We start from the raw sequence: 14,427 nt of genomic DNA on the forward strand, positions 1-14,427 counted from the left end.
TAGTTTAATGTAACTTGACTGAGATTCTAAATAATTGCACTGTATTACTTCAGAATATGGTGAGTGGTATATTCCTTTTTACTAGGTTAACGTCTCTTTTTATATTTTCTCTACTAATGTGACTGGAAACAAAACACAGTAATGGTGTATAAGTACATAAGTTTTAAATTCTTTCTTATTAGTAAATAAAATTCTAGCATGCTGGACCCGTAAGTAAAAGGTATATCAAAGAATTGTTTACACGTAAAATTCTGTCTGATCATGATGTCCTTCAATATCTTCAAAATACAAAATCTTATCTTCTCTTGCCATATTTGTAATGAATGGAATTAAAAATTTTAAATGTCCTGCTTTTTCAGAATTATATCAGTTTTTCAACTTTGAATGAAGGTAGGTAGAATTTCACAAGGAGGTGCTTTTTGTTATAAAAGAGAAGAGCAAAATGTAACAAATATGTATATTTCTTTCTTCTTCCAAAGTCTTTCCCTGGTCCAGAGCTTTTTTTCTGGAAAAGTAAGAGGCCGTGCGAGAATCCGTGCTTAAAAGAATCTGTTTGAAAGCTGTAAAAGGTTGCTATACAATGGTTTTTGCAAAACATTAGCAAAAACATATTGGTCTATAATGGGCTGTAAATAAAGGGGGACGACACTGGACAGTTAATATTAATTTCTTCAGTTCTTCAGGAGACATATGTGTGCATGTTGCTTCTAATAACTGCAGGTGATGCATTAGATTCATGTTAACAAGCCTTAAGCTAGAGGTTGAAAAGGCTTTGTTTCCAAGATGAAGAATGTAATTGTTGTCCAACACATTATTTGTTTTTCATCCACTAATCTTAGAGTGAAAAGGTGCTGCTTAACTCTTGGGAATCATTTACATGGGAAGGAAGAGAGCAAGGAACAGACAGGACATTAAGGAACAGCCATTTAATATGTCTAAGAGTGAGACTGAAATAGGAACATACTATTTAAGCCTCAGTGAAGAGGCTTAAATAGAAATTAATTGGTTTCCTCTCAAGTCATAAGAGGCTGTTAGGAGTCCTTACAATATTTGTTTGGGTCCTTTCTTCCCCAACTATTGTAGTTTTTAGTAAGATGCAAATAAAGCCCATATGATTGTGATGGTATGCTCTTGCTTTTATAATACCCTTTTTCTGGAAGGTTTGGGAAGGCTATCTTCAGACCAAATGGGTACAGAGCTTGTGTAATTGAAAAGATAAAGATTCCCCTGTGAGGCTGTTAGGAGTCTTTACAATATTTGTTTGGGTACTTTCTTCCCCAACTATTGCAGTTTTTAGTAAGATGCAAATAAAGCCCATATGATTGTGATGGTATGCTCTTGCTTTTATAATACCCTTTTTCTGGAAGGTTTGGGAAGGCTATCTTCAGACCAAATGGGCAAAGAACTGGTGTAATTGAAAAGATAAAGATTCCCCTGTGAGAACTTTAGCTGTTCCTGTCTCAGAACAGCTAGTCTTACAGCCATAGTGACTATGTTGCAAAATTTTATGTTGACTATAAATGGCTAATCTAAATTACGATTACAATCGGCATTTGGCATGCACTTTTGAAATTAATTTCCTGGTCATCCCCACTTACCCTTCTTTGGTTTGCAGAGCACACAAGCCAGGTTTGGTTTTTTTGATGAAGCTAAGCCAAAAGATGTGTTCAGGAACTTGTGCTTCCACCACGACTGGGAACGCAATATACAGAACTAGCCTGAAGCTAGTCCAAAGCCAAGTCTCCTGAGATGCACATTGTGGTCATTGGGTCCTCGCTGCTACCTCTTTCACTCTACAGAGCCATTCCTATTGCATGGCACAATGTAGATCCCCTCCAAACGCCTGTTGACTAAGGAACTGCTGATACTTTGAAGTGCAGTCTTGCAACAGAACCCAAAGAGCTTGTAGAAGAGGAGAGCATTCCCATGGCCAATGATATCCTCTTTGATTTAGCTTCATCTCTTTTCTGAAGAGTAGAAATACCCTGGGGAAGATACCCAAAATAAAGTTGCTATGAGCAAGCAGCTCAGGAGAAAAATTCAGGGAAAAAATTCAGCTGCATAGTCATATTTGAACCCGTGGCTGAGAGTGGCCCTACTCAGATTCAGATTCACATGAATCTAAGTTTTATAGCCTGTTGATCTCAGAGGACTGGAAAGAAGCCAAGGGAATTTGTTAGAGGAGTAAATGGCCTTTCCCTTGTTTAGTTTGCAGCCAGCAGTCTAGTTGGGGATACTGAACATTAGGGATGACCCTTGGAGGTCAAGAGTAGAAGAGACTGAGAGAAGTGCTGGGTAAAAATCTTTCATGAGAAGGACTTGAACTGAGATGATACTTCAATAAGAGACAGAGAAGATGGCTCTCGTATTGAGCATCTCCCAGAGAAGACACTAGAACAGGTTTCCTAGAGAAGCTGTGGACGCCCCATCCCTGGAGGGGTTCAAGGCCAGGCTGGATGGGGCTTGGAGCAACCTGGTCTGGTGGGAGGTGTCCCTGCCCATGGCAGGGGGTTGGAACTCGATGATCTTTGAGGTCCCTTCCAACCCAAACCATTCTATGATTCTGTGACTCTAAGATGAAGTCTCTCCTGATTCCCAAAAGCTTAAGCAGCAAATCTAGTCATTGTTGTCAGGCTTGCCATTGAATGTATGTGGTGTATGTCTGTGTCAGTTGGCTTCTGTTCACTTTCTTATCTATAGAGAGCACTACTGATCACTGCCCAGAAACACCGGCATCCCATGCTCCACCACCACCCAAGCCTAAGCCTAAACCCAAAAAAGCTCCGCTACCACCAAAAAATGCTAGTGCCGCTTCCACCACCACCACCAGCCATAAGAGTAATGAAGCACCTCATGCTAAAAAAAAGGGAAAGGCTCCTGCTAAGCAGCCTCCTCTCCCACCGCCCAAGCCAACAAGTCATGGTGCGAACCGAGAAGCTGGTGAGTACTGCAGAGGCAGTGCCAGTTGCGGTGGGTGCATGTGCATGGGGGTTCTTGGCTTGGTCTTACCATAACTTCTGCCTTTGTATGTAGCAGCATTACTGCAGGGCACGCCAGCGATGTTGTATAGCTCGTTCTGGTCTTGCTGTCTGCAGACACCCCAGACAGCAGACAAATCACTTCGCTGTTGAATGAACTTATTATGCACAACACCAAGCACATATATTGAATTCCCCGCACAAGTGTGAATGCTGGCAACGAAATGACTCAGAGAACTGCTAAAGAATCAGCAGAGAAAAAAAAGGTGACTTCTGAAACCAAACATGAGTTGCCCCAAAGTAAAACCACCTTGGTATGCTGTAACTTTTTCTGGAACTATCTAGTATTCTGATAAATTTGACAAGATTACGAGGTCTCAAAGAGGTAAAGGATAAAACCCTGAAGGTATCTTTAAAGGCTGTTGAGTAGCAGTTGTTTTAGTGCAAAAAAAAAAAAAAAAGAAATTGTAACTCATTAGAAATGGCCAGGCTTCCCTGGGCTGGTTGATGGCTTACTGTGATTCTAAATACACACTGGAAATGGAAATGGAAAGTGTCCATCATCAGGCACACAGAAGATGTGTTTATCACTACTTTTTCAAAACGAAATTCAGCAGTGATGCTAAATTGAAGACTATAGGTAGCTGTTCTTAAGGTACTGATCTGGAGTTTGAATGGTTGGAATTTAGACAATGACCGAAATGAAGACATCCAAATTAAATTTGAACACAAGCAGTATTATGATAAATGTACTGTATATATGCATTGGCCAAGTTATACAATCTTTGTGTTTCCAATCCTCTGTCAGTCTTTCAAAGCCCTTCAGTCCCTCCAGTTTTCTCTCCAAGTATACCTCTTCCTAGCTTGTACGTTTTGGCATGTTTTGTGTTTGAAGCACGCAGAAGAGGACTGTTTGAAAACATTGCAAGACTGCTAGAGTTACAATAATAACTTTGCCATAAAATATCCATTAACTTGGTATTAACTGTCCCTACTATATCAGACAACCACAAGAATTAATGTTTTGAAAACCCCAAATTTGCTGCTTGTATTTCACATTCAGCAGGAAATCTCAGTTCTCCCCAGGTGGAGGAACCTTACAACAGCAGAACTTTCAGAAATGAAACAACCCATCACATAAAGAAATGTTTAGACCAGTGGTTGGTAACAAGCTCTCAGGTATCTCAGTTCTTAAAAATGCATTCAGATTCCAGATTTGTCTTTTAGTAGCCTTGCTGAAATCTTATGCAATGCTTGAGACCATATGGGTATAAAACATATCAATATATTCTTTATATAAAATAGTACATATTCCAATGGTAATTTCTTCCAACATTAGGTACATTATGTTCATTTGAAGGGCAATACTTAATAAATAGAGCTGATCAGGAGCAGTATTTAGTACAGGAGATTTACCAGATCCTTGTGAAAGAGAACACGTGATGCAGTCAATGATCCATCCCATGAAGGAGAAGAGGAATATAAGTAACAGCAGAGCCAAGGCTCTCCTGAGGGCATCACAGCAGGTTTCCAAACTGCAATAGCGGAGTTGGGAGAAGGGGGGATTTAAACATAAGCATGGACATGTGCCAGAAAGCAAGTAACAGCCATGACATTTTTTATTTAAACAAAATTCAAATCTTCTACTGAAAAAGAGGCATGACAGAAAATTGTCAGCCAGCCCAGTCAAAATTAACAATAGCAATAGCACTTTTGACCCACGTGAAAGAGTAGGGGGGATTTTCCCTGGGAGAAGTCTTTCAAGTTGCTGTATCTAATTGCAGGTCTAGAAGGGTTCTGAGAATAATGTGAGGGTTTTTTCAATGGAAACATCTTTTGACATTTTCCCAGCACCAATTACAGCGTGGCTGTATATTGGTATTATGTTGGTGTTCTTAAGTGTAAGCATGTAGCTGGTTCTGCTGACCTCCAGCCTGTGTTTAAGTGCTTTGCTGGATCAGAACCAGAGCCCTTTCTTAATACCATCCACTTACTCAGTAAGGTTTCTTCTAAATAATATCCAGGGTGGAGCCACCATGTATTTCCACTGCAATTATGAACTGCTGCCTATACCATTTCTTTGCTCCCTTTTGTTTTGCTGGTAAGTTAAGTCAGTGATTTGTAGTTAATGTGGGTGATTAGTGCAGTATCAGTGGATTCTGTTCTGTGCCCCTTGCACTCACCTTGCAGCACAAAGAGGGACAGTGATTTGCCTGAAGTCAGGAGCTTCTGCAGATTTTTCCAGATGTACTGAAAGCCTCACAGCACTCCAAATGTTTATAAACCATAACATTCAGCTACAGAAGAGAACAGTATAATGTGTCTTCTGAGTTATTTTCCGTCTTCTTTGAGGCTGAGAACAGTCTCACTGTGAAAGCTATTTTTATATCGTGAGCTTATTATGGCCAGTATCTGTATTTTGGTTCCATCCTAATCTGCTGGGGCTTTGTTTTTATTTAAATGCTTATAAGTAAAGTAGGCCTTTCAGCAGATTTCTATTACAGCTTTCTGTTTTACTCAGTAAGCTTAGCCGCAAGGCTGCTGTGTAGCTTTATAATACTTTCATTTGTTCTCTGGAGGTTAATGCGTTTTTACTACAGCAGAAGTGTTTGAGTTGGCTGCGTTTGGTGATGAAAAGGGCTGAATCGTTGGAGGGTTGTCATTTTTATTGCTTTTTAAATGAAAGGCAGAAGGCTGAAGCTCCCAGGCCGGATGATGGGCGCATCAACACAGCAATCAGAAATGTGACTGGAATGCCCAGGGGTGTGCAGGCCGGCTCAGATCTCTTGCACACTCGGGCATTGAGACACATAACGCTTCGATGTAGTGAGTAGCACAGGATTAAACAACAACATCCCTGGCCAGTGTGTACAGCTGCTGTCAAAACCTTGTGTCACTACATTTACAAGGCTACCTGAGTTTGGTCACTGGCAAGATGGAGACCTCCAGCTGGGGGTGTTCAGCCTGGAGAAAAGGAGGCTGAGGGGAGACCTTCTCGTTCTCTACAACTCCCTGAAAGGAGGGTGTAGAGAGACGGGGGTTGGTCTCTTCTCCCAAGTCACAGGCGATAGGACAAGTGGAAATGGCCTCAAGTTGCGCCAGGGGAGATTCAGGTTGGATATTAGGAAAATTTTTTACCCAGAAAGGGTTATTAAGCATTGGAGTGGGCTGCCCAGGGGAGTGGTTGAGGCACCATCCCTGGGGGTGTTTAAGAGATGGGTTGACAGAGTGCTTAGAGACATGGTTTAGTGATGGTTTTTTGGTTTTGTCAGAGTTAGGTTGATGGTTGGACTAGATGATCTGAAAGGTCCCTTCCAACCATGTCAATTCCAGGATTCTATGACTCTATATACAGGAGGCCTTCAGTGCCTCCTCCCTTCTGGAGACGATTTGTGCAGGGTGAGATCAGTGGTTTCTGCCTCTGTTTTATGGACATGCCCAGCTGGGCCTGAAAGCACATCTTGTTTTGCTGTCCTCTGCTGCTTCCCATTAACTGGGAGCACACCATTTGCAATAACATGATGAAAGGTAATAAACTGATATCCATAATGGTCCTGAGGTGTTCATTGAAAAGCACAAGGAAAATCAATGGTGTTCTCCTAGTGCTCAGACCAAAAATTCACGTAATAGAAAAGGTCAGACAGTTTTCTCTGTCTGGTAACGCTTTTTTTTTAAACAGGGCACTAAACACATAGTAGACTTTTTAGATGATGTCCAGGCAAGTTGGAATGGGCCAATGCAGAACTCTAGAATCAAACTCTTACCCATTCATGAGGCTGATCCCCTCCACTGTTCTTGGGCAAGTATTTATTGTTTCAGTTTTTCCTACCTCAAAGATGAAATTTGAACTGCAACATTTACTCATCTCAAGCATATAGATGAAGGATTGTAGAAGTATGAAGTGTAATTTTTTCATTCTTAAAATATCAGCACACGTGAATCCATGCAGAAAGAACAGTGAAAAAAATCATATGGTTGCAAGACTGTAAAATGCTTTGTCTTTTCTTATTTTAGCTAGTTCCTCTCACGCAAAAAAAACACCGGTCTCCAAGTCCTCTTCATCACCATCTCCTTCGTCCACATCATCTCATCCCAAAGCCTCTAAGGAGACTTCCAGCAAATCGGGCACATCAGGGACTCCCAGGGGCAAGAAAAAACCTGGGAAGCAGTCAGCCCCACGAACAGCGCCGGATGGGGCTGCTGTTTCCCCCTCGGGTGCCACAGCCAACAGGTTGGAAGCCAAGGCAGAAAAACCTGAGCCTCAGCAACCTTCCATAGTGATTTCTGAGACGGAGGACGCAGACCAACCGAGCAAGCTTGTCGTCCCCCCTCCTCCCACTGCTGCTCCTCCTCCACCTCCACTTCCACCTCCTTTTCCCACTGCGGCCGCTCAGCCCGTTGTCTCCTCAGATGCCCAGGATGTGTCAGACGGCTGCGTGGCCGGGCCAGCCGTCCCCGGGTCGGATACTAAACCTCTTCTCCAGACTGAGCATGGCACAGATGAGAGCCTGAGCAGTACGGCCCTAGACAGTGGCCCAGATGCTAGTGGAGAAGACACTAAAAGGTGAGATGGTTTGGCTATCAGGGGTAAGTGGCAGGACCCACAGCCAAGGCAGCCACATTTCTTCTTGTAAGGATTAGATATTAGGAAGAAATTCTTCACTGTGAGGGTGGTGAGACACTGGAACAGGTTGCCCAGAGAAGCTGTGGAGGCCCCATCCCTGGAGGGGTTCAAGGCCAGGCTGGATAGGCCTTTGAGCAACCTGGTCTGGTGGGAGGTGTCCCTGCCCATGACAGGGGTGTTGGAACTCGATGATCTTTAAGGTCTCTTCCCACTCTAACCATTCTATAATTCTGTGATTCTGCTGACTGGTAACAGTTTGTGTCCTTTTCTTGGAAGGCCCAGAGGAGCGTTGCATCCCAGCACAGTTTATTCTTTGCCAATGTCTTTGAGCCATTCAGCTGCAGTACCTCATGTTTCCCCAGAAGCTCATTGCTCCTAACCTGCCTCCTGGTCCATTATGGGGCTTAATGTGACCACTGCGGTCGGCAGTTCAGCTAGCAGCTGATAACATTTTTATTTCTCTCTCATAAAAAGAGGGAGATTTTCATTTCTCTCTCACTAGAAATGATGCTGAATTACAAGGGGGCTTTACTTTTTTTGTGGATATCATTAAATATCTCACTGCTAAAGCCCTCAGCTCAATAGCTGAATTTGCTTGGAGACTTGAAAATGATATTTTCAGGCTTCCATTAGTAGGTGTTTGGTCTCTCACTGCCTGATAGCTTGTCTAAATCTCAGATACTATAAAATTTAGTAAAAAGCAAGCTACTGCCTAATAGCTTGTCTAAATCTCAGATACTATAAAATTTAGTAAAAAGCAAGGTCATAATTACATTTTTTTAAGCAAAATAGCTGGCAGCAGAAAGAAACTGGCTTATTAATCTGTATTTTCCCTGCTATGAGAATCAGCATCTTGCATAGCAACCCAAGAGAGTTTAGAGACTGGCTTATTAATCTGCATTTTCCCTGCTATGAGAACCAGCATCTTGCATAGCAACCCAAGAGAGTTTAGTGTAGACGCCAGTGGCCTGGAGACTTCCCTTTAAATTCTTGTTGGTATCTCTGTGCCAGCATTGCGTTCTGTGCTGCTTCCCCCCTTACTCTACCCTTCCTTTACATAAAGATTTTCCCAAGGCAAAGAGCACTCTGCTGCTAATTTCCATGTTCATCAGTGACGGACATGAACATTTTGGACTCAAAAGCAGTAAAACTGTGTCTACAATAAATAGAGTTAGGCTTCCACAACCAGCTTTGCACTCCCATCTGCTCTCCAACTCACTCCTCTCACTCCCAACTGTATGAGCTGTTTTTCTCTTCTTAATAGTTTTTATGTACTGTTAGTCCCATCCCACAAGAAATAAAAAAAAAGAATTAGGATTTTTCTTTATACAGGCTTTGCAGCGTGTCATTCCAGACTGTGCGCGTCTTTTTTCTCAGCATACAGACATAGAGATATGTATACAATTACTTTATACAGGTTTTATATACGTATATTTTTTAGAAAGAGAGAAGTTTGACTCATAGAACTTTGGTTTTCGTACTTGCTTATACAGTCTTTCTCCCACGTGTGTCCTGTGCTCCTTGCGCTAATGTGACACCATGTCTGCTTCTGAATTACCAGCTTGGCTACCAAAGAAGACCACGAAGCGGAGGCACCTGACCAGGCACACTCTGAACAGCTGGAGGAGGCTTCTGATGCTGCTGCTCCTCCTGAAAGTGAAAGCAGCCGGGAGAGCCACAGCAGCGACTCGGACTCTGACGGACCGATACTCTACACAGATGATGACGATGATGATGATGATGATAATGCAAGTACTGAAAGTAAGCCCCTGACAACTTTCTTCACTGTGAGGGTGGTGGAGCACTGGAACAGGTTGCCCAGGGAGGTGGTTGAGGCCCCATCCCTGGAGATATTCAAGGTGAGGCTCGACGAGGCCCTGGGCAACCTGGTCTAGTTGGGGGTGTCCTTGCTGACTGCGGGGAGGTCGGACTAGATGACCTTTGGAGGTCCCTTCCAGCCTGGGCAATTCTATGATTCTATGACAAGAAAGGTGTACTGGGAAGGGGTGACCACCTTTGGGTATATCTAATATACACGCTTGGCCTGGGCTGGCTGAGAGAGCCTACTGAGCTGCTGTGATTGCATCCAGATTGCCAACTGGAGCTTGCTGGTTGAGTGTAGTCCAAAGACATCTACACACTGAAATTTCGTGCAGCTGCCTCCATTAAATTGTGGCCTTCAGGAGCAAAGACTTCAGGATGGAGCTGTGAGCAAGCACATCAGTCCATGGGTGATTCTGTACCAGGGTCTGGTTCTCTGGCTGGGCAGCCTTCTGAGAAGTTACAGGCTCCCTTTTGCACATTGTTTTATGTGAGTGTGCCTGACCCCTGGGAGTGCAAAGTAAAGAGTGCAAAGTAAAGGAGGATATGGCTGTATGGGATGGTTTTAGATGATTTAATATTCTACCACTACTGAGAAATGAGTGTCCCACTTCTCCCAGACAGTTGTGATGAGAAACCTGCTGGGGCCCGTGCAATGGTTCTTTCTTCATTGGACACTCAAGAGGCCGAAGTCTTCTGCAGTTCTGTTTTTGGTTTGAATACAATCCAAAGTGGTAGCTGTGCAATGGTTCTTTCTTCATTGGACACTGGACACTTTTTTCCTTGGGCACTCTTCCTAGCTCAAGAGGCTGAAGTCTTCTGCAGTTCTGCTTTTGGTTTGAATACAATCCAAAGTGGTAGCAACCAAAAATTCATGTATTCAGACAGCAGCATGGTGGCTTACGAGAAGTGAGCTCAGAGCCTGTGGTCTTCCCAAGCTGTCTGATGTCATGAAAACCTGCCAACCTAGCACAGATGTAGCACCCTCGGTCAGAATATCAAGAGACAGGGGAAAGACTAAAGATCAAAATACTCTTCCTTCCACGGCTGGCTGAAGCTAACGCTGACAAAACTGCACGGCCCTTGTCCCTGCTGTATCTGTTCTATGGATAAACAGGTTACTTCAGTGCCAGGGAGGTCCTGTCTAGGTTACTTTACAAGCACTCAGAGCACTTTTCTGAACTGTGTATTGTGTTTTAATTTAAGGATTAGTTAAAGATGAAAAGCACTATACAAGAACTAAGTGGTATTAGATTGAAAAAAAATAAATTGAAAGAATGAGGGAAAAGATGAGAGAACAAGACTAAACCATTTAAGGCTGAAGAAAAAGAGCAACAGGCTGATAAATATACTAAGTAGATAAATAAACCAACCTGTTATGTATCAGACTTCAAAGACAGTTTTTGTCATTTTTATCCCATCACTTCAGAGATGACAAGTGATGTTTTTTAAAACTCTCTATCAATTTGGCTGGTAGCTTTTTCAACGAAGCCTTTCAGCTTTTCATTGTTGTGAACTGAGCTAAAACTATTTTTTCTTTTGATGTTAATTAAAATTCCTCTCCTGCACGTGGGAACAAGGCTGCTTTGGGGAGGTATTAAAGTTCTTACTTGGAGTTTGTGTCTGTAACCTAAGCATGAATGAACTAAATCTACCCTTCTCCTCCTTTCCTCAGGCTCTTTGGCAAGTAAGATTCGTCGCAGGGATACTCTTGCTATCAAACTTGGCAACAGACCATCTAAGAAAGAATTAGAAGACAAAAACATCTTGCAGCGTACATCTGAAGAGGAGAGGCAGGAAATCAGACATCAGATTGGAACAAAGCTTGTGAGGTATCGGTGGCAGGGTAAATGTGGTTTCACTGTGCGGAGGTGGAGGAAGAGGATCAAGAACACTGGGTTTCACGTTTTAAATGCAGCCCAATGTGTGGTACAACTGCCTGGAAGACAGTATTTTTATTTCTCAAAAAAAACCCTTTAAAATGTCAATAACTCACTTCTGTCCTGCAAGAAACAAATCTGAGAGCTTCTGGGGCTTGGGGTTTTTTTGTACTTTTTAAAAAGAGAAAGAGGAGTAACTCCAGAACAATCAATGCCATGGTTCAAGCTTTTTCTAACACTGGGTAGCAGGGACTTGCGCCTGAATATCTCCATCTCAGACTGAGTAGTGGTTCCTGACACCCAGAGCGTGCCTGTGCATGTTCATCCCTCCTGGCCCTCCTCATCCTCCTCCCCCTTCGTTATTCATGTGCTGGTTCCAGCAAAAGAAACAGAGAGAGGCTGGCTTTGTAGGTCAGCGTTTAGTGTTTTACTGTGCCCAGCTCTGAGACATGTATTTCTCATGCTGTTTAACTGCAATTAGTTTCTTTACCTGGACCTGAGAGCATTGCACACAAAAAAAAGACTAATTTTCACTTGCGTTTTTACAAGCTGTTTTCAAAAATTCTTTGTAAATATTAATTTTGGCTTTCATGGTCTCTGAGGAAAGACTACAACATGTCTGGATTTTCCCAGACCTCTCCTTGTTTCTCTTGTGCTCAGAAATGTTGTCCGGGCAGATGGGGAGGATGTCCTGTGTTTGTTGGAGATTTCCAGATACTGGGTAGCCCAGCCAGTGCTGCTCTGTGAGTCGGGCAGCTGGCAGAGTCATTTCTTTCATCCCTCAGCCATAAGAGTGATACATCTACTGTGTACAGCCCAAGGGTCATTTTGCTTCTGCTAATAAAGCAGCGTGGTTGTTATCACCGCTTTCCCGACCCAGCTCTGGTGATCACATCCTGCTTGTTGGTGCTCCCTCGGGGGGCTTGAACAGCAGAAGCTGCTCCAGTTCCCATCCTGAGCATCTTGCACAGGGACATTGCTGGTTCTGCTGGGAAGCTGGCACGCTCCCCACACAGCTCTGCTTTGGTGACAGGAGATGACATCTGTGCGTGTCAGGGCTGTGCTCAGTGCCTGAAATCGCGCCAGTTTGACGCCAGTTCCTTAAAACTTCCTGGGGTGGTGGTGGTCAGCACCTGGCAGCATCGAGGTCTGATGGGAAACCTGTTCCTGTAGAAACCTGTTCCCATTCAGAAATAAATTCTTTCCTGTGAGGGTGGTGAGACACCGGAACAGGTTGCCCAGAGAAGCTGTGGCTGCCCCATCCCTGGAGGGGTTCAAGGCCAGGCTGGATGGGGCTTGGAGCAACCTGGTCTGGTGGGAGGTGTCCCTGCCCAGGGCAGGGGGTTGGAACTCGATGATCTTTGAGGTCCCTTCCAACTCTAACCATTCTATGATTCTATAGTTTGATCAGGGTCGGGTCAAGTCCCAGCCTGGGACTTCCTACAGCAAGAGCTGGTCACTCGGGGCAAACTTGTTGGTCCTCCCCACCAGGTAGACCACATGCTTGGACATGGTTTGAATGAGATGGGTTTCATGAGGCCGAAGGTAATCTGTAGTGAACTGTGCAAGGTTTGCTGGACAGAGAGGCATCTATCTTTAAGACATCTGCAAAATTAATTTTACTGCTGAAATTTTTCTTGCTCCTCTTACGTGAACAAGTCAACCTGTTTAGTAAACACGGAGACAGTATCAACCACATTCTCCACTATACAAACAAGAAAATTACTATCTCAGGGTTGGGGATTTTTAATGGCAGTTGTTGAAGGTGACTAAGATTAACTTTCCATGTGCATACAAATCAATGAGGAATGCACAGCTTATGTTGTATTTAAAAAAAAAAGGATTTGCATTCAAAATATCTGAGAATAATCTTATGATTGCACAACTTACCATAATTATGATGCTTAGGGGGAAAAAAAGATTTATGAACTCTTGCATAAAATTCTACCTGTAAATGAGGAATTTAAATTTGCTGGTACAATTTCTGTAATACTATGCAAGTTTCAGTTATTTATGTATTTGAGTGGCAATAGTACATCTTTTAAAACAAATGGCCACTTAGTACTGTGGTTGCATGCACATTTATTGTAACTGTATCTGGAAATTTCCTGTGTTGTTGAATACCTCTGATGGCAAAGAACAGCATGGCCGTATGAGAAACTCCTTTTAAGCTGTATTACAAATCATAATGTGTTATTTAGGTCTGATTTTAAATCAGTCCCTTTGTTTTCACAGGAGACTTAGCCAGAGGCCTACAACTGAAGAGCTAGAGCAAAGAAATATCCTAAAGCGTAAGTATTTTATTCAGGTTTCAAATAGTATTTACTTAGAAAGTGAGCATATGTTGGATTCATATGGAAGCCTGTCATTGTTGCTTTAGTGTTAGAGCCATAACTGGAGTGAAATTATGTTCTAGAAAACAAGATGTCAACACTAGATCTATATACTAACCTGTAACGGTAGCTGTGAAAGTTGCATATATTCAAGATGCTGAATTTTGCTTGTCTCAATCCCACTACTTGAAGTTGGTCCCACAGATCAGGAATGACTTAGATACACCTTAGAAATAGTTCTAGGCTGGTTAAACTTTCACCTAGTTTTTATGAGGAAGAGGAGGAGGAGGAGGGAATATCAGCAGGAAGCAGAGGTGGGATATAAAGGTGGAGGTTGGAAGGTGGAGTAGAAAGAGGAAAGGTGAAGCGTTGAGGGTAAAGTGAATAGATACATGCCAACTACTTCAGCACGCTGGCCTTCATATCCACTTCTGACATCTGTACTGAAAGAAATACATGAGACATTCTCGCTGAATATCTTCCCATTGATTAAATCCTTCCTCAGTATCCCTCTTGAAAACTTTAAGTCTATAATTCAAAAAGTCAGGGGCAGAGGAATGAAGTTACATTGGATGTTTACCCTCTATACCTGTTCTCTCATTTACTTGTGTTGGGTTTGTTCTTAGGCTGGCAAACGCTTCAGAATGGGCACTTTTTGTCTTCCTTTATGAATCTTTCCATAATATAGATGTTACCTAAACATATAACAGTTGTCATGCCCAGCTCCTCTAGTCCTGTCTTTATTCTGCAAGGGTAGCTAGTTCTTGGTGCTTAAGTAGAAAAAATAAATT

At 42.8% G+C, this 14,427-nt stretch overlaps 1 protein-coding gene across 1 annotated transcript in view; it reads left to right on the forward strand.

Annotated features, from left to right (window-relative positions):
* PHACTR2 (phosphatase and actin regulator 2) overlaps nucleotides 1-14,427 on the forward strand; it is a 176,015-nt gene that overhangs the window by 140,533 nt on the left and 21,055 nt on the right. Inside the window, exons 5-9 of the mRNA XM_014939560.1 lie at nucleotides 2,701-2,940; nucleotides 6,993-7,542; nucleotides 9,164-9,363; nucleotides 11,099-11,255; nucleotides 13,539-13,594. Coding sequence (XP_014795046.1) covers nucleotides 2,701-2,940; nucleotides 6,993-7,542; nucleotides 9,164-9,363; nucleotides 11,099-11,255; nucleotides 13,539-13,594 — 1,203 coding nt within the window. The remainder of the gene's footprint in view (nucleotides 1-2,700; nucleotides 2,941-6,992; nucleotides 7,543-9,163; nucleotides 9,364-11,098; nucleotides 11,256-13,538; nucleotides 13,595-14,427) is intronic.

Source organism: Calidris pugnax, unplaced genomic scaffold, assembly GCF_001431845.1.
Source record: "Calidris pugnax isolate Ruff unplaced genomic scaffold, ASM143184v1 scaffold57, whole genome shotgun sequence".
In the NCBI taxonomy this organism is placed as follows: Eukaryota; Metazoa; Chordata; class Aves; order Charadriiformes; family Scolopacidae; genus Calidris; species Calidris pugnax.